The following is a 27,658-nucleotide window of genomic DNA, read 5'->3' as shown; positions in this document are numbered from 1 at the left end:
TACCTATATCACTTTCTATTCCTTTTCTTATTATTGCATTACTTTCTATTTATAGTAGCCATGTCGTTGTGGCTCCACTCTTTTCCAAATAAATACGTTGTTGGATTTACGCCGGTAATTACCGATTCGAACTCTAGTTTTGACAATGACACGTCTTTTTTTCTACGCGAAGTTGTCAACTTGCGTCGTGTTGGAAAAATTGCATGTCGCTATGTTCAGTCACGTCAGTTCTCGAAATAAATAAATTGAACATGGCTGATACCGAGGGACATAAACATCGGGAAGTGAATTTCCATGAGAGCGAAGGTAAATAAGGCTACGTTATTATTGTGTAGGGCGAGTGCGGTAGTGATTCGCGCGGGCGGCTGCTGCGAGGCGGCCGAGTGCTGTCTCGTAAGTCAGACCTCGCGTTTCCTCTGTGACATTGAGACTGGGATCTTTTTATACCTGCTGGTTGGAGCTGCTCGCTAGCTCGCCAGGAGCGCTCGGGCCCCCCGGGCGCCGCCAGCATGACCGGGGGCGCGGAAAAGAACCTCTGCTCAGGTACCGCTTTTGCCTTTGTTTTTGTTGTATATCTGAACAACTGCGAACCAGGTTAAGTACGTGCAACAGCATAATTTGTTGTGTTTTTGTTGAATCACACATTTTTTGCATCGTCTGGTTGGAAGTCACAACGTGCAATTAATATTTTTAAGTATAATTTCGCGCACATGTATCCAAAGGTCACAGGCTTGTTTTTGCGTGACATAAATATGTTAATTAGATAACTAGACTCAAACTTTAGGAAGCAGTGTTATTTTGACTTTATCTTCATTCACAAATTGTCTATTGGAATCCAAACCTACCCTGCATGTAGAGGTATTAGAAAGCAAGTGTTACACAAGGAATAATTAATATTGCTAATGTGCATCTACAACAAGTTCTACTTTCTTTCCAAACAATGCCAAATTAACACTTCCCTACATTCTCATTTTTAATCACTAAGAGCCACTTTAGTAGGCATAAACACATTTTATTAACAATGTGTTGTGCTGTATTTTTTAAATATTTTTATGATAAAACTGTTGAGAAATATGGTTATCACTAAAGAATATTTGAAAAACAAAGTAGGAGATTTAGAAGTAGTAAACAAAATTTTTTACATACAAATTTGACATAATAAAATTAATTTTTGAGTACATTTCTGGATTATGACATAAATTTTTCCCTAACACATTCCTTGCTTGTGTGATCAACCCACCAACAATAAATAATGAACATACATACAGAACTGATATAAATAGGCCACAGTTACAATCAAATCAGATGTAGAATGTTAATTAAACTAATTGCTGCTGTGATCTTAACCCCGTTCCTCCAATGCTTCAGTGCCCTACTTGTCAAGTGAGAGTGTTGAATTTGCCACTGTAGAATATGTACTGTTATTTAATACCATGTAATTATGATCATGGTTCTTTCATGTTCTGATGCATTGTTACAGTGTGTGAAGGTAAAAATGAGCAGAAGATTGAGGTCTGTTATTAATAAAAATGATCTACAATAATGCTTGAAATATAAAATAAACTTTTTCAAATGAGTGAGATTTGAAATCATGACAAAGAGCACAATAAAACATAATCATGGTTTGGTTTGTAGCTCTAGTAATCTTGAAGTTCTTGATAGCTTGTAAACAGATTTAAACTTAGCTAGCTAAAGGTGCATTGTTTATAAATAAACTACATATAAGCAGGGGTGCGAAACTCCTGACTTCGGTCAAACTCGGCTCCGCTCGGCTCAGCATCCGAGCAATTATTAGGGTTGGCACCACTTGACTTCCTTTTGCGTGCACGACCACAGATAAGATAATCACTTGATTTTTGACAACCTTAAATAGCCGAAAGGGATAGTGCCATATATTAGAAAGGGACAGCATGATTCGACCCTGAACCGCTGTCAAACTTCGTTTTTGTAGGAAGTTTCCTTTCTGTACGGTAGTACTATTAATTATTCTGTGATATAAGACTATTTCTTGATCATGTTTGCACTTGAAGTAATAACATAAACAGAAAACCATTCAGTTATTTACTTAATAAAAAACTTGAAAATATTTTTTTTTTGGCACTGTTTAAGCTTAAACCAGAATATTATATGCATTTTGTGTTGTTATGTAAATCATTATACATACCTATAGGTATTTAAACAATAGCCTTTGTCTTATTGTGTGTGTCAGTTTACATTGACTCTCACCACCAATGCCATTATTAATTATTATCTATGGTCACACATACCTATGTGCCTAATTATTATCTATGGCACAGAATAAATAATAGTACTAGGTACAGAAGACTCACTTTCTAACAAAACGCGTCTGTTACGATCAGCACAGATATGGCCGCTAGGTGGCGGCAGCGCCACGCGCGGCTTATGGCTTTCCCCAAAATTGGGGCGGAACGGATGTACTTTTAGCTACCTGTAGAAATCGCGGAGTAAGCCACGCCTGTCTATGGTCACACATACCTATGTGCCTAATGAATACCTATTCATTTCCCTCTAATATGTTAATGGTTACATGTTTTATTCAGATTCCTGGTTTGTTTACAAACATTCTTTATCACCAGACATGTGGTTCTATCATTTAAATGACCATTATCAAATTTCTTAGAATTGGGGCATGGTTTCCTAATTGATATATTTATCAGTGCTGCTTGAAGTGAGTAATATCTTGTTTGTAAATAAATGAATTTCAAACATACTTGAAAGAGATATAAAAATAAAAGTGGTTTAAGTAGCCAATTAGCCAAGTACTAGTCTTGTTTAACCAACCCTGTTATAATGCTACTTAGTAGAAGCGCATGCATGTCTCGTTGCTTATATCTACCCGCTTTGTTTTTAACAAGTAATACAATAGTTTTAGATAGTTGTATACTTAGTTGTTTAGAATTGGCTTTGTAAAATTTTTGTATAATTATTAATTAGTAATTACCCTCTCCTTAGTTTTATGTTAGTGTAAACGGGTGTCATTCTGAATCCCTAACAACGTTTGTCCTAAAGTCACTTGCCCTAACTGGTTTTTCCTAATGGGCACATGCCCTAACGATCAATTGTCATAACGATTATTTTCCATAATGTAATGGTTAGCTTAAGACTCATTTGCCCTAAGCATTTGTACCATAACTATCAAGATCCCTAATGTTTTTTACCATATTCTTCGAAATCCCTAACAATGTTTGGCATAAAATAACATGTTCTAACTGTTTTGACCTAATGGCTATTACCCTAATGATCAATCGTCATAACAGTTACTTTTCCTATTGATCAATTATCATAACAATTACTTTCCATAATGAATGGTAACGAACTGTTGCCACAAAAGTGGGTTAGGTTAGGTTAGAACCGTGACCCTCGCAAAAACGAACTGCTGCCACAAAAGTGGGTTAGGTTAGGTTAGAACTGCGACCATTGTAAAAACGAAATGTTGCCACAAAAGTGGGTTAGGTTAGGTTAGAACTGTGATCCTCGCAAAAACGAACTGCTGTCACAAAAGTGGGTTAGGTTAGGTTAGAACTGCGACCATTGTAAAAACGAAACGCAATAGGGAAATCAAAATTAGGGCATACGAGTGTTAGGTCAAGCAACGATAGGCTAAGTGAAATTAGGTAACATGATGGTTAGGGTATATAATTTTTAGGCCTAACAATAATTAGGCAAAAAAATAATTATGCTACATAACATTAGGATAAATACTCAATATGGAAAGTGTCATTAGGGAAAAAGATATTAGGACAAAAAAAAATCGCCCATTCGATAATAGGGAAACCAAAATTAGGGAATACGCGCGTTAGGACATCTGATCATTATGACAAACAATATTAGGGAATGCAAAGATAGGAGAAAAGATTTTAGGGATTCAGATATAGATCCAGTGTAAACATGTATTTCTCAGGAAGTGATTATTCTTGTAATCTTTTGAGAAATAAACATCTTAAACCTTAAACCTTAATTAGGCACAAATAGAGGTTTTTTTTATGCAGTTGTAAACTACTAAGCCAGTGGTGGTGGTGGGCAGGATTACATCATGAGGGGCCAAACTTTCAGAGGAGGGCTAGATTCACCGCAAAAAATGTATTTTTAATATATTGCTGGCCATATACACAATTTTTTCAAATGACTGGCTACAGGCCGGTTAAAAGCCTTTTGCGGGCCGGATCTGGCCCGCGGGCCGTACTTGGCCCACCACTACTAAGCAATAGCATGAATATATAATAAAGATAAAAGACATTGTTACAATCCTCTACACTCAGCCATAAAACACAGTATATCTTAGCTTATAATTTATTATCAATTTCTCAGCCACTATATGAATAAAGACGCAATTTCAGATGTATTTGTGCTAATTATTGCATGTTATTCAGGCCAATCAATTATGAATCCTAAAGAATGGACTTACAGTCTATTTTGGCAATTATGTCATATTTAATGGAGCATAAACTTTAGAGCAGTGAAATATGAACCTTAATACTTTATATTAAAGTCTCTTATTCAACATTGACGAAATAAGGACAGTGATAGTAGCTTTTTCTTGCTATCAGTCAAGAAGTAGCCAATTGCTCTTTATCAAAATTATCAATTTGCTACATTTTGGTGTTATCAAACTTATCAACATTATTTAGACTGCTGGCTTAATTCTCAATATCTCAAATGTTAGTTTACTGATAGTAAAAGAAAGTGGTTATTGGTGGTTGGAAAGCGGCTATTGGTTTTATTGCCATTATAAACTTTACAGCTTTACACATCTTCATACAGAGATGTTTAATATGAGCACATTTGAGTATTATGCCTGTGGGATAAGATTCAATTTAGTATGCATATTTCCAGTCGACCTTCCGTACGATTCGTACGATTTTAATGCAACATTACTATTGTTGATTTCAATTTATAAACATACTGAATAGTCTAGACAAATTCAAAATCACTCTCCTTCTTGACTGGCAAATCTTACTTTTTGGCAACCGGTCTTTGACCATTGGTGAACTATGTGACGATTTGCCTACGTTACCTTCACGTTTCCATCTCCTTCCTTGTGAATCACTTGTTACGTAAAATGCCAAATTACGTATTGACGTCAAATGAATTTGGCTCGCGACCAAAGAGCATTTTTTAGGCAATCGAAAATGCCTAACAATCATGCCTCGAAAGCAAAATTAGTTACAAATTTAACAGCACGAATGTCTCATCAATCTCATCATCCACTGTTCATGTAGCCAGCTGGAAGACTATTAAAACTTATCTTTGCCTTTATTAAGATCTCAAAAACGGGTGTATAATAATCCATTTTATTACTTGTTCTATACTTTCTTCTCTCGTGTGTTGCGACATTTGCACCCAGACCCACCTGCAAAATCTTTGGCAGCAAACTAGTGTGACCAACTAACGCACATAACGGTCCTATTGGGCTACCGCGAAAATCTAAATTCGAAAAATCTATTGCTCTTGAAGGTTGGAGGGAGAGCGATGAACTTACGAAACACGATGCCGCTGAAGAAATATGGTTTAAATTTTGATTTAAACCATATTTCTAAAAAGGAAAGGAAAGGAAGGGAGTAGAGAATGCAACACATAGTCCATAAAGCATATCGGCAAATAAATGTTCTCTGAATACTAATCGCAAAGTCAAGTTAAACAAGTTAGCCTATCTGTTGAGCCAAGACATATTTTACATATTAACAGCATGTGGACCTTATTAGCAATAAAATAAGGTTCACGACTCGTCAGTGGGACAAGTGTGTATTCCTGCCACGGCATGTTCTCGGCACCTGTCGGAATGTGCGGTTGCCGTTGGTATTCTCGTGATAGGTCACGCGGAAACTTTCATATGTCGGCTGACTGATCCGACTTCTACGCGCTTGACTAACTATTGGTAGACCTTTAGCCTTTGCCTCTTTTTTTACATTAAGCACTCATGTTAAGTAAGTGTATATGTAAAATGTATAATTATTGGTGCAATAAAGAATATTTATTTACTTACTTACTTAAGTATCGAAGCGAACTACTTAAAACTGCATATTAACCACACTCGCTCATGAGTCTCATGACCAAGGTATAGGCTCAGCCTACTTTGTTCTCTGTTGACGGATATCCACTGGATATACTCTGTATGTAACCTGTATTTGTAGATAAATTTGTATTTAAATAAAGGAGTGATTATTAGCTCTGTCAATTGTTTGAACATTTTTGATGGATCGCCCGTGACCCATCCCCGTGACAATGCAGTGCTGAAATCAACATTGGCCGTATTTATTTTAGCGGCGGAAGACGGCACTATTTCGGAAAGCAGCAAGACTTGTTGCGTTAAAAAACGAGACTAAATACTATCATTTGCTGTATACAGTACTGCAAATGTTAGTAACATTTGAATGACAGTGCAAGTATGTTAGGTGCTTAAAGTATGTTAGGGCTAGAGCGAGCAGAGCAAAGGCCTCGCTGCCTGAACGTTGCCAAATTCTGATCTAATTGCTCATCAATAACGACCAATCATCGACGTAGACTGAACAGCCCAAAAGGTGCACGGAGCAGGCGCACGCACGCGTGTATCATTGTAGGTAAAATCCGTCGCACGCGTCCGCGCCATTTTAGTGTTACTAAAACTATTTTTCGTTCACCCGCTCCTTGCAACCGCGCCAGTTCGCGGACGCCCTAAGTACCGTTTGCGAATAGAAATTCTACGTGTCTCCAGACCTGTTGTGTTGTAAATGGAATGAATGGCATTCCACAATCACTTGCACTATGGCTCTATCAAAGATCAGAAACGCGAAATAACCTGCGTTTGGCACGGTGCCAACTTTGAGCGCTGTATTCTGTATTCCAATCGGTTACTAAGCTCTAGCTTCAGGTAAGCCAATATAGAAGTGACATACAGATAAAAGCTATGCATAACTATGCAGTTCATTGGTATTGGCTATATGTGAAGTACGCCTGCGGTACTTACAAATGCACACGGCATGGTGAAAAATGTGAAAATGCAAGTATCAAACAGTTGTCAACTATCAAATAATCCCAGGTGCCCCACAGATCTAGAATAACACTTGCACATAAAGATAATTGAAGTGTGCATAAGGGTTGCCATGACCTATCTATATGAACAATTCACGAGTGCGAAGAGTCAGTTAATGACCATTTTTATTTTGAGATTTCATGTGCTATTCTTGTACCTTCTAGACCTGTAATGCGTGTCTACCTCATAGCCATAGCCGCCACGTCGATTCCAGTCATGTATATACCAAATACATTGGTTGGTGGTGAGCCAAGAAGTCTGTAAGAAACAGGAATTACACTCCAGGTTATTGACATGAATCCCTCATTTTTGGGAGCCCGCCAGTTGCACAGCATCTGTAAGAATAAGGAGACACTATCTATCATTAACTGTTATTACAATATAATCCTTATTATTATACTAATAAGATTAGTATTCCTTGTTATCCTCATGTGCATTTAAAACCGTTTATAACCTGGGGTTTTATTGGAGCTGGTGCGACGTTGGCTTTCAGTAGTACACGTATGAGTAATGCCGAATATTAATCGGATTATGAATTATGTCCGTTTGGCGCTAATCTAGACTTGTTAGACCAGCTTATCGTTATTTCTGGTTTAACTCTTAGTAAAATGCGGTAAGAACAGGAATAGTCGGTAACTGGATCTATAATAGTATTAAATTTATATGGACAGGTTTCTAAATTATTTATTGGCTTTTATTTTGCACTATGAAGTGTCTTGTTCTTATCATGCATACATGCATGTGTTAGATGCGGAATTTTTCAAAAGAGTTGGATAAGTTCACGGGATTTTCAGGAAAGGTAAGGAAACTTTAATTATGGAAACGGAAAATTTCGATCCTCATACAAAAATATATATGACAAGTTTCCGAAATGTGCAAATTTCACAATTTTGGAAAGATTCCGATTGCACATCAGTAATTATATGTTATCGAACGATATCATCACAGTCATGCAGCTGTTGAATTAGATATTCATAAAATATTGTAGATTTTTACATTGTTGTCAAAATAGTAAATATTAGGAGTTAAATAACCCCTGACCTTCGTCAATCCGCTACAACACAACAAAATAACTCCGGGAAGCGAAATTACTGTGTAATAATACGTAATTATGTACGTCGTTATGTCGGTGTTTCCCAACTTACGTCCATCATACAGTTAGCAACACAGCTCCAAAGTCAACCTTAGGGTATTAACAATAGAGTCGTGTGTTTTGGAGCTTGTATTTACTTTTGCTGCTGGCTGTATGTGGTTCTCGTCTTTACCGTAAAACTGGCTTCAAGTAGAATTTGCGTTATTCAACAGCTATGGAATAACATGTAACTTGACAGTAAATACAGCCTGTGCTAGAGTTTGTAAAGCTGGCTAATTTGTGTGGTTAAGTACAATTTCCTTTTGCCGGTTAGGTTAGAACTTAGAACACGATTGGAAATAAGATGATAGGTACAATTAAGGTTTGGCCACACAGCACGCATCACGAACTCAATGCTCCCACTGACGTATCTAGGTACCCTTGCCGCTGCCGCCACGCAGACTGTGTGGCCAAGGCTTTAGAAATTACACTTGTTCTCCGGTTGTCCAAATAATACGAAATCCTTAATCGTTTTTCAACACGGAAAACGAAACTGGGAAAAAAATGCTGTGCTAGTCACATTTCTCTCGATAGCCTACAAGTCTACGATAGATATAGCCATGAAAGGCTTTGTGACACTTGTCTTGCACTTTTATAACTATAACTGAGTCGAAAAGACATTTGTCGACGTTTTGCTTCATTTCATTTGTCTGTAAGAAGGCCTTCGAACGGTCTGTTATCGTTAACACAGTGAACTGACCATTTCTATACCTTATTCAAAGGACATAAAGCCTACCAATGGTTATTCAAGTTTTGTTGTCAGTTGTCTATTACATGCGCATGCAACTAAATGTTTGGACGTATTTGCAGACGAGGTGGTTGGCAAGCTGTGCTTGCGGCTAGACTATAAGGCGCTGCAATGTAAGTGCGTGTGCCTCTGTGCTTGCCTGTCTTCCTTCTTATCAGGATACAATTACAGAAGATCGTTCACGTGAGGGCATACCGCGAACATCGAAGATGAAAATTTCGTTATTTGTATCCCAATCGTTCGATGTGAGAGTGATGTAGGCAGAAAATGAAATTTCGATTTTCTATGTTCGCGGTGGGCCCTTGTACGATCGCTGAATCAAAGTGTTGTTTGAATCGGCTAACGACCCTCTGTAATTGTGACCTGAGTTCATCCGATGCGATCAATTCTCATCATGTAATCATTTGAACACATCATCGTTTCTGCTCTGTTTCTGTCATTCTTGTGTCTTGTATGTGTCTGTGCTGTTGTCAATTTGGTGTAGGCTAAGGCGTGCGTGTGCGTCTGTGCTGTGCTTGCCTGTCATCTTCCTTCTCATTCGTTTGAACATAATCGTTCTATTTCTGTGATTCTTGTGTCTTATTGTATGTGTCTGTACTGTTGTTGTCAATTTATCGGTGTAGGTTTTCTGTCTGCTCTTAGTAGGCGACAAGAAAGCTGTTGGTATAATAGATTAGACGCATGGGTGACACACATGAAGTTGTTCTCATCTCTTGACCCATTATTCTGTTATCTTGTTCATACGTATGTGTACCATGATATACCATAATCGTCAACTTTGCATCTAGAAATTTTCACGTATATGGCGGCGCCGCGCGAATACCTATAATATAACATATTTTCTACTCGACTCTATCCGTGAATAAGTAAGATATTTGGATTAATGTTTTTGCAGGCTTGGTTGAATCATGAAAATGTGTTTTATTTTAAAAACCCAATTTTATTATTTCTTTCTTGTTACTATCGTAAAACCGCTTCGTTAGTCATTGATTCTGATAATTATCACGTTAAAGCCGTGCAAAATATTAATGAAATGCGTAGCGCAAACTGCGCAAATACCAGCTGAGCAGGTACAAAAAAACCGGGCAAGTGCGAGTCGGACTCGCGCACGAAGGGTTCCGTACCATAATGCAAAAAAACAAAAACAAAAAAAAAAGCAAAAAAAACGGTCACCCATCCAAGTACTGACCACTCCCGACGTTGCTTAACTTTGGTCAAAAATCACGTTTGTTGTATGGGAGCCCCATTTAAATCTTTATTTTATTCTGTTTTTAGTATTTGTTGTTATAGCGGCAACAGAAATACATCATCTGTGAAAATTTCAACTGTCTAGCTATCACGGTTCGTGAGATACAGCCTGGTGACAGACGGACGGACGGACGGACAGCGAAGTCTTAGTAATAGGATCCCGTTTTACCCTTTGGGTACGGAACCCTAAAAAAGCGAGCCGTGAATAAAACTGGTTTTAAGAAAGTTGCTGCCAGTTCATCTCATTCGACATTTGCGTGGGTATGGCAATGAATTGCTAAATATTGTGTATGTCGTTAGTGCGTATGAGGATACTGAATCATGAGAACATGGCCACATTGGTGTTCTTTAGACTGGACCATTTGATATTGTAGTTAATACCATACGTCGCACTCCAGCGGGCATTTTGCGGGCATGTCATTGGTAAGGTTCACAAACACAAATCAATTTTCGAGTTGTCAGAATAAAGTATTTGTACTAAGTATTTGGTGTAATTTGCAATTCCAAATACCTTAGCAACTAAGGCTGTACGTTAGCTAGGTATCTATTTTTTATATCCATTCAATTCTCAATAAAAATAAGGTTGAATAATATGTAGTATATTTGACATAACAACTTACTTGAGCATACATATTATGCGAATATATTATTAATATTTTTTCAAAATTTTTGGCAGTCAAGGTTCTTCGTCATATCAGCTATTTATTAGATTTTTTAAGTGGCCACTTAAATGGGCTTCAAAGAGTATTTACACATTTAAGATTGATACATGATAACGGGTACCCATGTTACAAATACTAAGTAGGTCATAACATATACTCGTAAGTTAAGATGTTTTTTTTGGTAAACCTTACCAAATGACATGCCCCCAAAATGCCCGCTGGAGTGCGACGTATGGTAGTTACCATTGTTTGCGACTTTAAAAATGTTATTGTTTGATGTTTTTTTACTACGCAATACGCATCAATTAATTATTATCATCATGTATTTTTTTAATCTCATGTACATTATAGAATCTATATTTGGAAAAAGGTCCCGCCCAGTTTCTACTATCTAATCAGTAGTAATTTTTTGACACTTGCATTGTAATAAGACTAATAAAATAAGCCCATATATAGGTATACGAATGTTTGATAAAATAATAACGCCTAAAGGATTGGAATTTAAACGAAACCAAACCTAGTTTAAGTTGTGATGTAGCTACTCGCTTCCTATTAGAATGTTCGTACTATTCGTAGGTGTTGTCACCGTTTAGCTGACTAATGATAATCGTAACGGTATTGGGAGCAGCATATTAGCATACATTTAAGACCGGCCTACATTCTTCCTCTTGGCACCCGCCTATCATGCCGGTTCAACTGTGAGCTTAACCACACTGATAACCTGACATCTGGTGTTATCATGCTTATACTATTAGGTTTAGATTACACGTTAATAAATCTATTCTATGTGTAATATGCATTGAAAAAAAATGAAGTGGTAAAGTCCGTCTAAGCTAACTCTGCACCACACCGACTTGGCAACGACAAAGTGTGGAGCGCTACTGTAAACGTTTTTGGTGACATTTTTACACAGCCAAATCTGTGCAGTTAGCTTGGTTTGACTCTGTACTGTACACATAACTAAACTAAATCGCACAAAAGTTATCTATGTTTGCTGATAATGCCAGCATCATATGGTATGGCCCAAAAATTCGCATTGCATCTCTTGCCTTACTATTTTATTTATTTATTTAGAAATTTAATTCAGGCAACAAGGCTCATATTACAAATACCTTACAAACTAACAAACTATGGCAAACGAAAGTGACACAGCCATACTGAGCGATAACAAACCACAAAGTAAATAGCTAACATAACACGCGTTATGTTGCATTGTGTAATCCCAATGAACAATGGCGAATCGTGCTCCGATCATCTGTTCCCGCTCGCCTTGACTAGGTACTCTTACCACAATCCCTTTCGATACCTAATATCCGCGTGCAATTTTGAACTTTGCTATTTCGGTATAAAGTCACTCATCGAAACATTATGAATTGTTCGTATTCTAATCTGTTTTGAACATAAATGCTGCTCAAACAGAAGTTTTGATCTAATACACGCCCAAAGTTATTAGTAATTATGAATCGTATGGGCTTGAGAATAAAGTAGAATAGAAGTTATAGTTATTTGATAGTGCGTTTTGGTAGTGAAGGCGGAGGCTACGCGAGGCTGCTTGTTTTGTTTGATAACAATGTGCGCAATTCACGCAGGTTAGGCAGGTATTCATTTTCGCATAGATTTAAAAAGCCAGAGGATTGCTTACAGAATCGCATCAACAAAATAAGCATTGTATAAAGTCAAGGAAAGCTACGGGATCTACGGTATGTCCTATCTCTGTTCTTAGAGAAAGATGTAGATTAATTACCAATATATATCGGAGCAGACAAGGTGGTCAAAAAGATTTGAACATGCACTAACAACAATTATAATAATAATAATAATAATAAGCCTTTATTTAACCATCTTGTAAGTGTGTTACATTCCATTGCATCTTAAAAATCTACGATTAATTCTAAACTATGATATTTAACATTAAGTAAAAATTTAAAACTAGCAAACTTTGTTGTTATGATGGTCTTGCTTCTCAGCATAGGCCTCCCCTAAAGATTTCCACAATTCACGATCACGTGCTTTTCTCATCCATGTAATCTCTGCTACTTCTTTAATATCATCTTCCCATCTGCGACGTTGTGGGCCTTGCCGTCTTTTGCGGTATCTTGGGCACCACTCTGTTACGTCAATAGTCCATTTGTCCTTTTTATTTCTTACCATATGACCAGTCCATCTCCATTTAAGTTTTTTAATGCAGTATGTTACGTCGACCATTTTTGTTTGTTTTCGCATCCATTTAAGTTTTACTCTGTCTCTTAATTTGACGTTGAGTATACTACGTTCCATGTTGTGCTGGCAGACTTGTAATTTGTGTATGTGCTCTTTTGTTAAGCTCCATGTCTGACACCCGTACGTCATGCTTGGCAGGATACACGAATCAAACACTCTTTTTTAGGGTTCCGTACCCAAAGGGTAAAACGGGACCCTATTACTAAGACTTCGCTGTCCGTCCGTCCGTCCGTCCGTCCGTCTGTCACCAGGCTGTATCTCACGAACCGTGATAGCTAGACAGTTGAAATTTTCACAGATGATGTATTTCTGTTGCCGCTATAACAACAAATACTAAAAACAGAATAAAATAAAGATTTAAATGGGGCTCCCATACAACAAACGTGATTTTTGACCAAAGTTAAGCAACGTCGGGAGTGGTCAGTACTTGGATGGGTGACCGTTTTTTTTTTGCTTTTTTTTTTGTTTTTTTTTTTTATATGGTACGGAACTCTTCGTGCGCGAGTCCGACTCGCACTTGCCCGATTTTTTAGCTTTCAATGGTACTCGGGGGTTCTTCACAACAGTTACAACTTGACAAAGAGCCGTGTGCAGATATTGATGAAAAACTGAGTACTGTACGTATAGATGTAATGTTGCAAACGCAGCTATAACAAAGCTAACAAAAATATGGATCTGTATGGTCTGAAATAAACAAATTTTATTTTATTTTATTTATTTATAGACTACATAAAGCCTCAAGATAAGATTTTAAGCCTACTTCCGCCGCTTATTCGCTGATTTTAGCAGAATATACACGTGTACAAAATTGGATTCTATTACTAGAGAATAGAGTTAATTTTCGCCTGTATGTGTATAAGCATTGTTGAGATTCTCACGCCGCGACCTTCGCCGAGGTTTCCGGTTGCCGGTTCATTAGGTTTTCTTGTCTAACTATTGCTATTGTTTGTAATTATTTATATCCTATTGTATTTTTAATTAGCTGAAGTAATCGGACGTTTGCATTTAACTAGATAAATTATTTGGAACCTTTTTTATAAGGTTCCTTTTCCATTGTTAGTTAGTTGTTAGAGTTCCATCGCTAGAGTATATAATCAAAATCATTGATTGGTTGATTGACCCTGGCTCACAACCAAACAATATGTATGTTACGTTGTTTGTGTAATCTGTATTATATTCCTTTACAATAGAGTCCACTAACTTGAAATGATTAATGGGTCCATAGAATTCGTTCCTTAGCACTTGAGATAGTTGATGTACGGCCTTGGATTGGCTGAGCCAAATATCAGAATCTTAACTTATCTAAATCGTGTATCTTATCCGAGCTATCCGCCATATATTCCGGATGTTAGTTACATCGTCTGTCTTTAAGATATTTACTAATGTTCGGGTACATTTTTTCTGAAGTATGAAGAGATCTTTTGAATCTTTAATATTTCCCCATAACAGTAAGCCTTAGCGGAGCCAGGCCTCAGCGTACGAGTGATAGGCAGACAAGTACAAATAGTAAGACAAGATTGTTAGTTCGCAAAGTTTAGGGACCTAATACGAGATAACACAAACCTAACTCATTGCCATGACTATAGCACAGCTGACGGCAACCTTTTAGCAGCCAAGGGCCAAATAGTAGTTACCGAAGTTGACGCCGGCCGCACTTTGTTAATATTTATGACTTTATCAGACATTGTCGTTTGTCAATATTACATACAAAATAGCCAGGGAGGCTCGCGGACCGCAAGCGGGAGGTTCGCGGGCCGCTTGTTGCCGTCCGGTGCTATAGCATATAGGATTTTTGATGCCAAGGTAGAACACAAGTTACACGTATTGTACCTGCAATAATATCTTCCTCTAGCTCGCAAAAATATATGAGACACTCTAAATTCAAATATTTAAGATTTGGTAAGATAGTTTTGCGCCTTAATACCTTTATACTATATACTCTATCTGGAAAAATGTAAGCGAAAATGTTATTTTAAAACAGAATTGAGAACCAGCTAACTCAAAAGACAGTTACTAGTTACCATATTATTGTTTTATTTGTACACTTGTTTAGGCAGGCGGCTCGCTAAAAGAATACATTACAGTGAAACGCCCACAGAGGCTGTGTTTACGCCAACATTCGTCCGCAATGCCTTACCTAATATGAATAATAAAGAGGCCTAAAACTCACTGGTTTGTTTGCTTTAGCTCATACTGACTTGTTATATTTGTTTTTGTTTGTTTGCGCTGGTCTTTCCAAGCCCTATTCCCAACTGGCCGTAGACGAGCGTTTAAGCTGAACAAGTATAGCAACAACTACGGGATTCATTATAAACACCATCCTATAGATATAGGTGAGGTGGGTGAGTGAAAGTTGAGGTGAATGATTATAATAGCTAACTATATATTAATTATAAAAAAAACCTGGAAGAGACTTTGTTCAATCTTGCAGTTGGCTGATGCTCTTTCTATCGGGAGAACGTTTTCTCGTTTCAATAAGGATTACGACTAGTCTTTTTTCGACGATAAACACATATGGGTGACCTGTAGATCTTTATTAATGATTGGCCCCATTCGTCCTTATTTTAAAGCAGCACTGACAGACTTTGTGGTTTCCCTGAGGCGAAGCTCGTTCAATGGGAACACAGCCAGGCCACTAATCAAACTTGCTGTTTACTTTCTCTTTAAACACATAATGGAGGCTTCCCATGTCATAACACGCCGTTTGTATGGAAACTGCGAATGTAATGAATATGTGAACCGTTCTGACAGGCGACACCGCCTTTTGTCACGGTAGGTTAGATTGCACTGATTACAAGACAATTGAATGGATGGGATCTCAGTGGCCAAATTAAACGAGAGATAACCGTGAGAAGATGGCAGCAAGATACATAGAACAGATCTTACTTACATATATTGTTTCGAGTGAAACTATATATCAAACAAAAGATCGTGATACACAGGCTCATCACTTTAATTTAAATAAAGTCACAAGTACAGTAGTTGGCCTCACTTAAATATCCGGGACACCTGCCTACTTGCCTTCAATATCGGGATACTTATGTAAAGGCATCAACTGTATCATCAATACAGTTAACCATATCTAAACCTTATTGCACCGAGATAAAGTCTACCAATGATCAGTTAAAAGCGTTATTTTTAATACAACCACTTCTCCACAGTGCTAGAAAAGCCAGCACCGCCGGCCGCGCCCACGGGCCCGCGCGGCGTGCAAGTCGTTAACACAGGGCCCGACCACACGTTCATACTCGACGAAGAGGCCTTGAAGGAGTTACTACACGATGAGGACATCAGGGAGCGAGCCGTGGTGGTCGTGTCCGTGGCCGGGGCCTTTAGGAAGGGGAAGAGCTTCCTGCTCGACTTCTTCCTTAGATATATGCACCACAAGGTTTGTCTTACTCTAAATTACCACTAATATCCTAAACTTGACAGAGAAAAGCTGCTATACGATATTTATATTTAACAATGACTCCTAGGAGTTATTCAGTTTAGACATGAACAAACTTAAGAATCTTTGCCACGCTTGAATATAATTAATACTTATTCGCATTAGAGGCCGTTGCCAGTGACTTTTCCATTTAAAATATTGTGTAAATGTAAAAAAAGTAATTTTATTATTTCATAATGTATTTCGATATTATTATAACGAAAACGTGTCGCGTCCCTGCTGAGACGTATCGCCGGTAGCCCCAACAGTCTCCTGGAAACAGTGGCAGGACGGGATGATAGTCCCTTCCATTACTATTGGAACCAGATGCACATGTTGTCCACCTAGTTTTTAAGTGTATTTAGTTGTAAATGTATATAGAGTTTAAGTTTTATTTAAGTGTACATATATGGAATAATTTATTAATTCTGAAATAAATGATATAATAATAATATAACGCTCCGTGACTGTCCGATAACTATACCTACGATAAGATTGCATATGAAATCGTTTTAAACTTAATAATAAACTCGCTAAATGTTAATAAAAATTGCTATGCCTCTCCCGCTACATTTATAATCAATTTATTGCTTTTGTTATGTTAATATTCTCATTTCAACAGATTTTATACATTCATACACAACTTTTTCGCAAATTTAATATAATAATTAATTTAAACTATGTTTACACTATGATAATTTCTGTCGCAGATTGTCGTTTTATACGACAACTACACAAACTTGATCAACTGTGTATTTATTGTTATAGTACGGCAGTGGCGGCGGCGGCGGCGACTGGCTGGGCGCGCCCGACGAGCCGCTGCAGGGCTTCAGCTGGCGCGGGGGCTCCGAGCGAGACACCACCGGCATTCTGATGTGGTCCGAGATCTTCAAGGCTACACTAGACAACGGGGAGAAGGTAGGAAACGTGCCCATGCCTTAAAACCGCTATAAGGCACTTGTTCCACCAAGAGCGAGTAAGCGATTAACTATCGGCGATTTTCTCGCCCAAGAAACGAACCAAAAGATTAAGATCCTGTGTTACTAAAAGAGACACATATATTAATAGTTCATCGCTGGCTGTTCACACTGCCGGCGAGAACACTCGGTCTACTAGTTTGTCGCCGCGATAAGATAAAACTAGCTCAGCGGTACTCGCTCGGCGATGCTCGCTTCGTAGTTAGAAGTCAAGCTGCGGGACCAATCAGTCTGCGTGTTCAGCTACGCTGCACCGCCCGAGCGAGTGACGCGAGTAATAGCCCGTCGCACTCGAACACTCGCCTATAGCCGAGCGACAAAACTATTGGAGCTAACACTCGCTTCTCGCCGCTCGCCCACTCGTTTCTAGTTTATCGTTCTACTCGCTTATCGCTCATCATCGTCGGCGGTGGGACAAGTGCCTAAACAAAGCGTAGCTAAAATATACAAATGCTTAACGACTCGAGCGCCAGTTATTGATTGTAACCTTAGACTCCATAGTACAAATTTCTTCTTATTCCTTCTTCTTCCTTCAATTCCTCTTCATATGTTTTAAACATAAATTTACCACTAAACTAAGGAATCTCCAGATTAATGGATTGGGTCATCTACGGCCATTTCCCCTAACCTAATTTCTAACTCAAAACTTGCTAAGTTTGTCCATAATTGTATGAAATGTGTAAAGTTACCACATTTTTAAATTAAATTTACATTTAATAATGTTACAGGTGGCGATAATCCTGCTGGACACACAAGGCGCGTTCGACAGTGAGTCGACGGTGCGCGACTGCGCGACCGTGTTCGCATTGTCAACCATGCTGTCGTCGGTGCAGATCTACAACCTGTCACAGAACATTCAGGAGGACGACTTACAACACTTGCAGGTCAGTAACAACGGTGGCGATAATGCTGGATAGAGTGGATAGGTACACAAGGCGCGTTCGACAGTGAACCGACAGTGCGCGACTGCGCGACGATCTTTGCATTGTCAACTCTGAGTGAATCGCCGTGAATCTCAGGACATTGTTAAAGAATCAAAGTAGATACTCCGAGCAAGTCTACAGACACGGTACAGACCACGTAACTTATAAAGATATACTGTCAGAATATTGTCTTCAGTTACCGCGATAGTTCGCATAAAATATGTAAACGGATTATATCGCGAGTTCCGTTGACAAAGAACGCTGTAAAGGGTACCAAACGTCGGGATGTATTTTAAATTCATTATACGCGATTCACATAGTTATATTTTAAACGCTGTCAGACTTAAATACCTTGGGCCACGGTTACCTTACAGTGTAAAGCTTACATGTAAGACTTACTTGTACAGTGAGCTGCGAAATTGCATGGAGAAATTACGAATGAATTCATTGATAAAGTCGCCATGCACTTTTACGGCGCATGACAATGCGAAATAAAATTTTCCACCGAATAAAGAAAAGGTTCACTATTGCTAGTTATATGAAGTAGTCGTGGCGGTTAAAAGGTTATAATGTAATGTTGACACAATCAAGGTGCGTGATGTCCATTAACTTAGCCAACCCGATATTAGATACATATTGGCAGGAGTCGTACACTTGACCTAATTTACTTCGCGATATTCGTTAGATTTATACATTTCATGATCCATCTATTAATAGACAAAAGCTGTGGTTTTTCAACCCGAATTTTGCATTCGTTTATTACATATAGATATATCTCCGTAATCTGAAACATGGCTATTTTATTGTTTCTACATTACAATATTGTTGTTACATTTCAGCTGTTCACGGAGTACGGCCGATTGGCGTTAGAGGACAGCGGTCGTACACCTTTCCAGAGGCTTCAGTTCCTGGTCCGGGACTGGAGCTTCCCGTACGAGGCGGCGTACGGGGCCGAGGGCGGTAACACCATCCTGCAGCGGCGGCTCAAGGTAAACACGGTTCGGAGTTTTCTAATAGTCCTACGTTGCGCGCTAGCTCTCGCATTTCTCCTTTATTTACTGTTGAATTAAGTCCCGTGTGTACATTTTAGTAGGTACCGTAGCCTAGGCCTTATTGGGATTAGGGTTTACCCAAAACGTTCCACAAATATACGAATTTTGGCAGTTTGACGAATATTTCCTTCGCCGAAGAGTAACTAGTAATTAAATGATATCTGACACCAAAAGTTCTACCTTCTTCTACTGTTGATATAATAAATAAATATATAATAATAATAAATATTATAGGACATTTTTACACAAATTGACTAAGCCCCACAGTAAGCTCAAGAAAGCTTGTGTTGTGGGTACTCAGACAACAATATATATAATATGTAAATACTTAAATACATAGAAAACAACCATGACTCAGGAACAAATATCTGTATCATCGTACAAAAATTCATCATATAAATGAATAAAGTTTTCCTTCTCAGTTGTCGGACAAGCAGCACCCGGAGCTGCAGTCCCTGAGGAAGCACATAACGTCGTGCTTCTCCGAGATCGCGTGCTTCTTGCTCCCGCACCCCGGCCTGCGCGTCGCCACCAACCCGCAGTTCGACGGACGGCTTGAAGGTACGCGCGTGTGACACCCCTACTGCAGGCGTCTGTAGGCTAAATGATTGTTTGCCACTGAAAATACGGCATTCCTCCCTAAAAGTATGAATGGGACAATAATACTGTAATGTTGACCTCAAAATTGTGCATTTCAATATACTTCCACTCCCGATTCTATGAAACTTAAACCTTCAATTAATTAAACGAATAAAGTTTGATTTCTTTTATTTTATTAATTTCTCAGCCAATAAACTAAATAACAGGATAAAAATTGTGTGAGGCTGGTGGCCTTAAGGAAAAAATCCCTAACGTATCATTAAAATATGCACCTTATCCCACAGACATAGAGCCTGAATTCAAGCGGTCACTGCAGCAGCTGGTGCCCATGCTGCTGGCTCCACAGAACCTTGTGCCCAAGCTCATCAACGGCCAGAAAGTCAAGGCCAAAGAGCTGGTCCAGTACTTCGTGTCTTACATGAACATCTACAAGGGCAATGAGCTGCCCGAACCGAAGAGTATGCTTGTGGTAAGTGAATTTGCACCTTATGCTTTAGACATTTCTGTCTATAGTTCAGAAACGGGCGGTAAATTAAAACCAAGAACTACAAATCCATGGTTAGGGTGGTATTCCACTTGTCCAATATTTTATTCAAATTTGTTGATCAAAGTTGTCATTCAAAAAGTTTCAGCCGTTAGGTGTGCATTGATAAAATTGTAAACAATAATGTCTTGTTTGAGTTACTGAGGGTGGTATTCCACTTGTCCAATTTCTTTGTCCAATGTGTATTGCGTCTCACATTTTGCTTAATGAGAGTGCGACGCGAGTTGGACAAAGAAATTGGACAGGTGGACCCTTAAAGATGTTCCTTTTCACAGGCGACAGCGGAAGCGAACAACCTCACAGCCGTGGCCGAGGCCAGAGAAGTGTACACCACGCTCATGGAAGAAGTGTGCGGAGGCGCGAAACCTTACCTGCAGACCCAACTGCTGGAGGCGGAACATGGCAGGGTCAGGGACAAGGCGCTGCACGCCTTCCACTCCAAGCGGAAGATGGGAGGGGACGAGTTCAGCCAGTCCTACTGCGAGCAGCTCGTCAGGGTGAGGAAAAACTGATCAACACTAAGATAAAGTTAAGTAACGCATAAGGTAGGTGTCAATTAGGCCCTCTGTCACTACTAAATCAGTTGAATAGCTGCTGAAGTATTAAGATTACAATTTGTTTTTTTTGCCCTAGTAATGAAGAAAACGATACAGTACGCTTTGGTGCATGCTTTAACCTTTTGGACGCCAATGACCGATATATCCGCACCGCAGGTCCAACGCCAAAGACGGATTAATCGGTCACAGATCACAGAGCAACATATACCTACGTGCATATGCATAAAGTTCAATTTCAGTTTTGACACTTCGGTGACGTGGCGTCCGAGTGACAGCTTTTGTGTTTGACACGGCGTCGAAAAGGTTAAGAGGGAAACATGATAATTGTCACTTTTAATAAAAAAGGGAATGCTGCCTGCGCGATGGGCACCTTGCCGAGGGGCCTAGGCTTAGAAGGTAGGTTTTAGGGATTTTAATTTTTTTGTTAGGTTTAGTTTTAGTTGTATAATTGTGTTTATTTAAACACGTTTAATTACATTTGTAATTAAACGTGTTTTTACATTTATAATTAAACGTGTTATTACATTTGTAATTAAACGTGTTTTTCATTTAATAAAAAAACTGCAAACTTATTGCGCGAGCGAACTCCGAATAATATGTATGCGGTCTAACCCCTAGAGTCCCACTTTGAAATTTCTAAATGCTCTTAAGTCCTAAGGGTTGGACTTTTTTATTTTGTATTTAATTTAATTCTAGGACTTGGAGGAACAATTCAAGCAGTTCAGCGCGCACAACGAGAGCAAGAACATCTTCAAGGCGGCGCGCACGCCGTCCGTCTTCTTCGCCATCGCTATGTTCTTCTACGTGCTGAGCGGCATCTTCGGCCTCGTCGGCCTCTACCCCATCGCCAACCTCTGCAACCTGGCCATGGGCGTCGCGCTGCTTACGCTAGTGCTGTGGGCGTACATCAGGTACTGACATGTTTTCTACGTGCTCATCTACGGCCTCGTCGGCCTCTACCCCATCGCCAACCTCTGTAACCTGGCCTTGGGCCTCGCGCTGCTCACGCTAGTGCTGTGGGCGTACATTAAGTATTGACAAAAGCCCAAATCTTCATACTATATGATGTCTAGGAAATGTAAAAATTTATGTTTCTTACAGCCGCTAGGCGGGCGCCATTGTCGTACATACAGCCGATATGGTATGTTATGAATGATGCAGTAATGTGCTATTTCGCTGTACAGGTACAGCGGAGAGATGCGGGAGCTGGGCGTGACCATCGATGACACGGCCAACGTGCTTTGGGAAAATGTAAGTTATGCCTTATTATGATAAGTTATAGTATGATTAATTATTATTCTGCGGTTCATTCTTCAGTTAGGTTATTCTTATCATGGCAATTGTAATGGGATTTCGTTGAATCAATTTGTGTTTTGCCAGGTAATGAAGCCGCTGTACCAAGCCGGCTTGGAGAAGGGCATGGAGCACGCCGCCAAGGCCGCCGCCGAGAGCGCGCTCGGCCCGCCCTCGCCCTCCGTCAACGGCAAGCACAAGCAGTTGTGATGCCCGCCCAGACCGAGACGGCGCATCGCGAGGGTACCGACCCCGCACGGGGCGGAGCGAGACAGGACGCGTGTCGGCGTTGGGTCTTTAAACCGACGGTTAGTGACGCGACATATCGATGACATATCACCAGACGCGCGTAGGGTTACCGGTTTAGTTCGGATTTTTAACTTGCCGATCCCACTTCTGATGTCGGATTTGTTTTAAAATGCTGATGGTAATTCTATAAGTAAATGTGCGAGTCCAGGGGTACTGACGGAAATATTGTCCGGATTCTTAACTTGATCCCACTGATGTCGGATTTGTTTTAGCCTACCTTTTTAAAATGCTAATGGTGACCCCATATGTAAATGTGGGACATATCCGGGATTTTAATGTGTCGATCCCACTCCGATGTCAATTTTAACTAGCCTTTTTAAAATATTAATGGTAACCCTATACGTATGTAAATTTATTTCTGTAGGGTTACCATCAGTAATTTTTAGGACATGTAGATTTTAACTGTGTAGATCCCACTTCTGATGTCGGATATTGGACAGTAACCCTATAATGTAAATGTGTGTGTGAATGGACCCACGCCTAATGTCGATTAGCCGGCAAGTGTACGGTTCATTATAGAGTTATCGATGTTTTCGAAGCGTGCGGCGGCGGATTGTGTTCATGTCGAGTGCGTAGAAAATTATAAGGGTCTCTAGTTATAGTGTAGGAAAATTAATTGTTGCTTTTCGACTCTGATCGAGTCGATCCTCAGTTAGACTAAAACGATATTTTAATAGTTATTGACCAACCGGCGAACCCACTTTTTTTTAACTTGAAATATCAGACGGTTTTAGTACGTTTATAATACAAATATAGAATAATTATATATATTTTATAAATCGCGATCCCATTTAAGAGTTTTAGAATAGTAGCACAAAAAAACGAATATGGTCACATTAAGTAAATCGAAAATATCAAACAGACGGTATTTGAATCACTTGTTGTAACGCACGGGAGTGTGGACGTACTTAAAATATTTTTAAGAATTTCTAAATTACTCTAAAATATAGTATCAATAGTTTCAAATACTTTCTAAATGTAAATTTCTTTATAGGGCAATAAATGTAGTCATCAAAACCCCTATTGTAAATAATGTTCGGTAGCAACCAAGTTTTCTAAAGTGCCAATATAAATCTAATCGTTCCCGTATCGGCCAAAACTGTATCAAAATTTGGATTATATTTGTTGAAACTTCAGAGTTTATTTTGTTAGTACGTAGCGACTTGTAGAGTAGATTCTGATGTATGTAGTTCTTCACAAGTAGCTTTTCTTGCCACTATGGTTCATATGAAGGAATAACAGTCAAGGTATCACAATAACTAGGTTGTGATGTGTTCGAAACAATCATAGGCATAGAAAGTTTATAGGTTAAACAACGGAGCGTGTTCTCTTGCTCAATTTGTGAGAATATCTACCAAAATTACCAGCAAAAACTTGTTGACCCAACTGCCTGACTTTATAGTCTCGAAATCAGAATACTATACATTTTATATCCGTTTGAAGCCTACAAATGCAGTGCATAATTCTTTTCTATCGTATTTTTACGGACGTGTCGTGTCTTGCTTTTTCAGTCAGTCTCAGTACAAAAAGTACTGAGGTTGACTGAAGGAGCATGACAAATACGACCGTTTCCGAGAAAATACGATGATAAACACATCTGTACCCTATTGTAAATAAAAGCCAAAAGTGCCTAAACTTCCATTCAGTAAGTTAAGGTAAATTATGAGAGTAGGATAGAGGATAGACTCCGCTGTGCCAAAGCAATTCTGTTCAATTCTCCGTCCCTTTCTGTGTGATCATTTTGGCTTTTCAACATCTTCCATCTATTTTGTAGGAACTAGTCAAACTTTGACTGCTACACGCATGACAATATAGTTTCGTATGTATGTTGTATTCATTTAACATTTTACCAAAACATTTGTCAAATTAATATTCGATTCTACTTTTCTATTTGACGTTTGTGTAGGTGAAGAATTTATATGTTCTTATGAATTATGAGTCCATAATTTTAACTTAGGATATGTCACTTTCATTATATTAACTAGATTTTAATTGTTAAAGTTTAGATTTGGTAAATAACTTGTTTTGTATAATAATCATGTTCAATATGTATATCGGTTTACAAATATTATGTCACTGGTTATTGTTTAAAAACGTGGTTTGGTTATTGTTTTATTTGTACTATATTTTGATTTTAAATTCTTGCACACGGAGTCATGGTGAGGATGACTCGTAGTTTAATTTTAGGGTTAACAGCTATAGTTCTGGTCGAAGCAAGTGAGGGACGAATAAAGAACTTGCTTAGTTCAATAACTATGGCTCGCACGCCTCCTCGCGGGCCGAGCAACCGAGAGCGTCAAACCATTAAAAATACAATAGTACAAACTATTTATTGAGCTCTATTTTTGAGACATGATACGTAGAATTTACATCTCTAAGCTGTCCAACAAACGAACAGACAAGAAGTGTGGATAACCCCATGGTACACAAGTCTAATCGAACATAACGAATGTTTTTGATCTTGTTCAATCAGTTAACAATTCTTAACTCACCATTAAGGGAGTCACCACAATGTTGTTTCTAAACCTATATGAACCGACAGGGAAAAGTTCCATGACAATGTCAGAAGGATGATAAAAACATTTATCCCGTTTTGACTCAGACGATGCGACTCTACTTTGGTCAGTAACATATTGAGCGATTATGTGTGGTGACAACCCTAAAGGTATCAGCTTAACATATATTTTTATTGTCTTCCGTACGGTTGAGACGCTCTGTCGGTTTCCGGCCAAAGCTAATCCTTCTGCTCAATTTCACTCGTAGTAAGTAAAATGTTGAACAAGATGTTATTTATGTTGCGCCGGATTATATAAGTGTTATTGTAAGTTTATTTGGAACAGTAGCGTAAGGTACAGGTATTGGTGGGCGCTTCGCTGTGGTTCATATTATGATGGCCAGTGAACTGTTGTTCAATTGAAGACTTATAGGCTCCTTTTAAACATACCTTTTCTAAGATGTAACTAAGGTTCTTTTAGTAGTAGTAGTAATAATCACTTTATTGTACACAACACAGGTCTCAGGTCAGGTGTTTTAGCCTTGTACCATAGGATTTATATTCTGGGTTCCAACTATTTTGTTAATAAATTATTTCGCCTTGTGCAAATTTTGGTTTTTATTTAAAAATTTCTTTGTCTGTTTCAGTAACTTTCTTTTTAGCCAGCGAAAATTTGATTGAAATTTGGAATTTAAGATACCAGATCAACACTTCACATGTATATGTATTTAAAAACCAGGCATCATTGAATCCTTAAAATAAAATGTCAGAATGAGAACCTATAAAAGAAACAACCATTTATTGATCATTGTTAATGTGCTTAAAATAACATGAACTTTTTTCCATGAGTCCCACAGCCAAGCGCTCCCGGCCGTCCCAGCTCACGGTGTAAGCAATATGCGAGAGGACTGTTTCTATGCGTTGCCTGTTTTGTGCCATAACTGTGGGCACTCACCCCGCACACCAAGTTTAAAACCTTATTTCCAGTGGTATAAATATTATTTTAGAATGGCAAAAAAGACATATCTACTTAAGGCTAATCCTTGTTGTTATAGCCCCGATACTGAAATGACATTACGATTGCCCTACTTTAGTGTCACCCCAATAATATTTTTTTAAGCGTCGAGGTCTAGTCAGCGCTATGAAAAATGGCGTCGCTGTGCAGATGCGCCAACGTTGCGTCGAGTAGCAGCTATAGATTTGAGTAGACGCCGGCGTTCGGAAGACGCTGGTATAGACGGCGGGCAAATTGGTACAAAAGCATTATGATTGGGTTGTAAAATGCATGTAATCGAATTGTCATTTAAGTAAAGTATCTTGCATATAAAAACACAGTTTAATATTGAATTTTTTAAAAGTTCAGTACTAAATTATAATTTGAAGTGATGAAGGTGTGCCGAGTCAGATGCCCGCAGTGCAGATTGTCAGATATCATATTTATTTATATATTTTATTAAAGTTTCGAGTGTTGGAGAGTTTTACGCGATTTGACAAACCACGGCTTCTGGCAATCGACGCTTTGGACACTTTCGCTTGTAGTATAATTTTGCTCGTTGTAAATTGGACTCTGTCGCGGGGTACTAAGTCGGGTTTTCCCGCGCGACGCGGGCTAGACTATGTACATGGTTTCGGATAGGTTAATTACGATAACTGTACGCAATGTATTAATAAAGATCTTATTTTTATACCGTTTGTTTTTGTGATTAAAGCCTGACCAGTAATATATGATCCTTGTCAAGAGGGCGCTGTTATTTTCATGTATAGTTTGAAAAAAATAGTTCCAGTGAAATTCCGCAACATGGCGCGTGATCATATATTCCTGGTCAGGCTATTATATTGTCTACCATGCCTACAGCCCTATTTAGACGGTTAAACAACTTGCATGCAATATTCGATACATTGCTAACTACAGAGTACAATGAATTCAGTCCATCGACCAAATACGTACCGTCTTTTAACGGAAACTGCATGCAAGCTCTTGAACTGCCTAAATGGGGCTTAATATGTATATAATACCGTAAAGTCGGGTTACTTTAGCCCTGGCCCCAATTTCACATCGGTGACAGGTGCAACGAATTGTAAAATCACTGTTGCTGACGTCACAGGCATCCATGGGCTACGATTACCACTTACCATCGGGCGGGCCGTACTTCTGTTTGCCACCATTATTGTATTATTTAAAAAAACTTTATTATATCGGATAAAAACAGATATTTCTCCTGCGAAGTTTCTGACAATTGTCAAAGATTTAGAAGAATTGTAGGTAATTCTTGACAGGTAATGAGTTATATGTCGGAATTTCGTGACAATTGTAGTGTTTCTTGTGACAATTGTCATAAACTTAGCAAGAGAAATATCTGTTTTTTTCCGATATAAAGTTTTTTTTTAATAATACAATGATGGTGGCAAACAGGAATACGGCCCGCCCGATGGTAAGCGGTA

General features: G+C 38.7%; 1 protein-coding gene across 2 annotated transcripts; it reads left to right on the top strand.

Annotated features, from left to right (window-relative positions):
• Window positions 1-140: 140 nt before the first annotated feature.
• LOC134799332 (atlastin-like) lies at window positions 141-26,901 on the top strand. Of its 2 annotated transcripts, none has more exons than XM_063771729.1 (11): window positions 141-306; window positions 16,202-16,428; window positions 17,236-17,385; window positions 18,173-18,328; window positions 19,207-19,356; window positions 19,842-19,980; window positions 20,304-20,488; window positions 20,839-21,060; window positions 21,817-22,031; window positions 22,305-22,371; window positions 22,501-26,901. In XM_063771729.1, exons 1-11 carry the CDS (start codon window positions 204-206, stop codon window positions 22,621-22,623), a joined length of 1,737 nt encoding a protein of 578 aa, XP_063627799.1. In that variant the 5' UTR covers window positions 141-203; the 3' UTR covers window positions 22,624-26,901. The 2 variants fall into 2 exon arrangements, with proteins under 2 accessions (XP_063627799.1, XP_063627800.1); XM_063771730.1 differs by lacking the exon at window positions 141-306 and adding an exon at window positions 331-543.
• Window positions 26,902-27,658: the final 757 nt, after the last annotated feature.

Source organism: Cydia splendana, chromosome 18, assembly GCF_910591565.1.
Source record: "Cydia splendana chromosome 18, ilCydSple1.2, whole genome shotgun sequence".
Lineage (NCBI taxonomy): Eukaryota > Metazoa > Arthropoda > Insecta > Lepidoptera > Tortricidae > Cydia > Cydia splendana.
The sequence above is the reverse complement of the archived record's forward strand: the minus strand, read 5'-3'. Positions and strand labels throughout refer to the sequence as shown.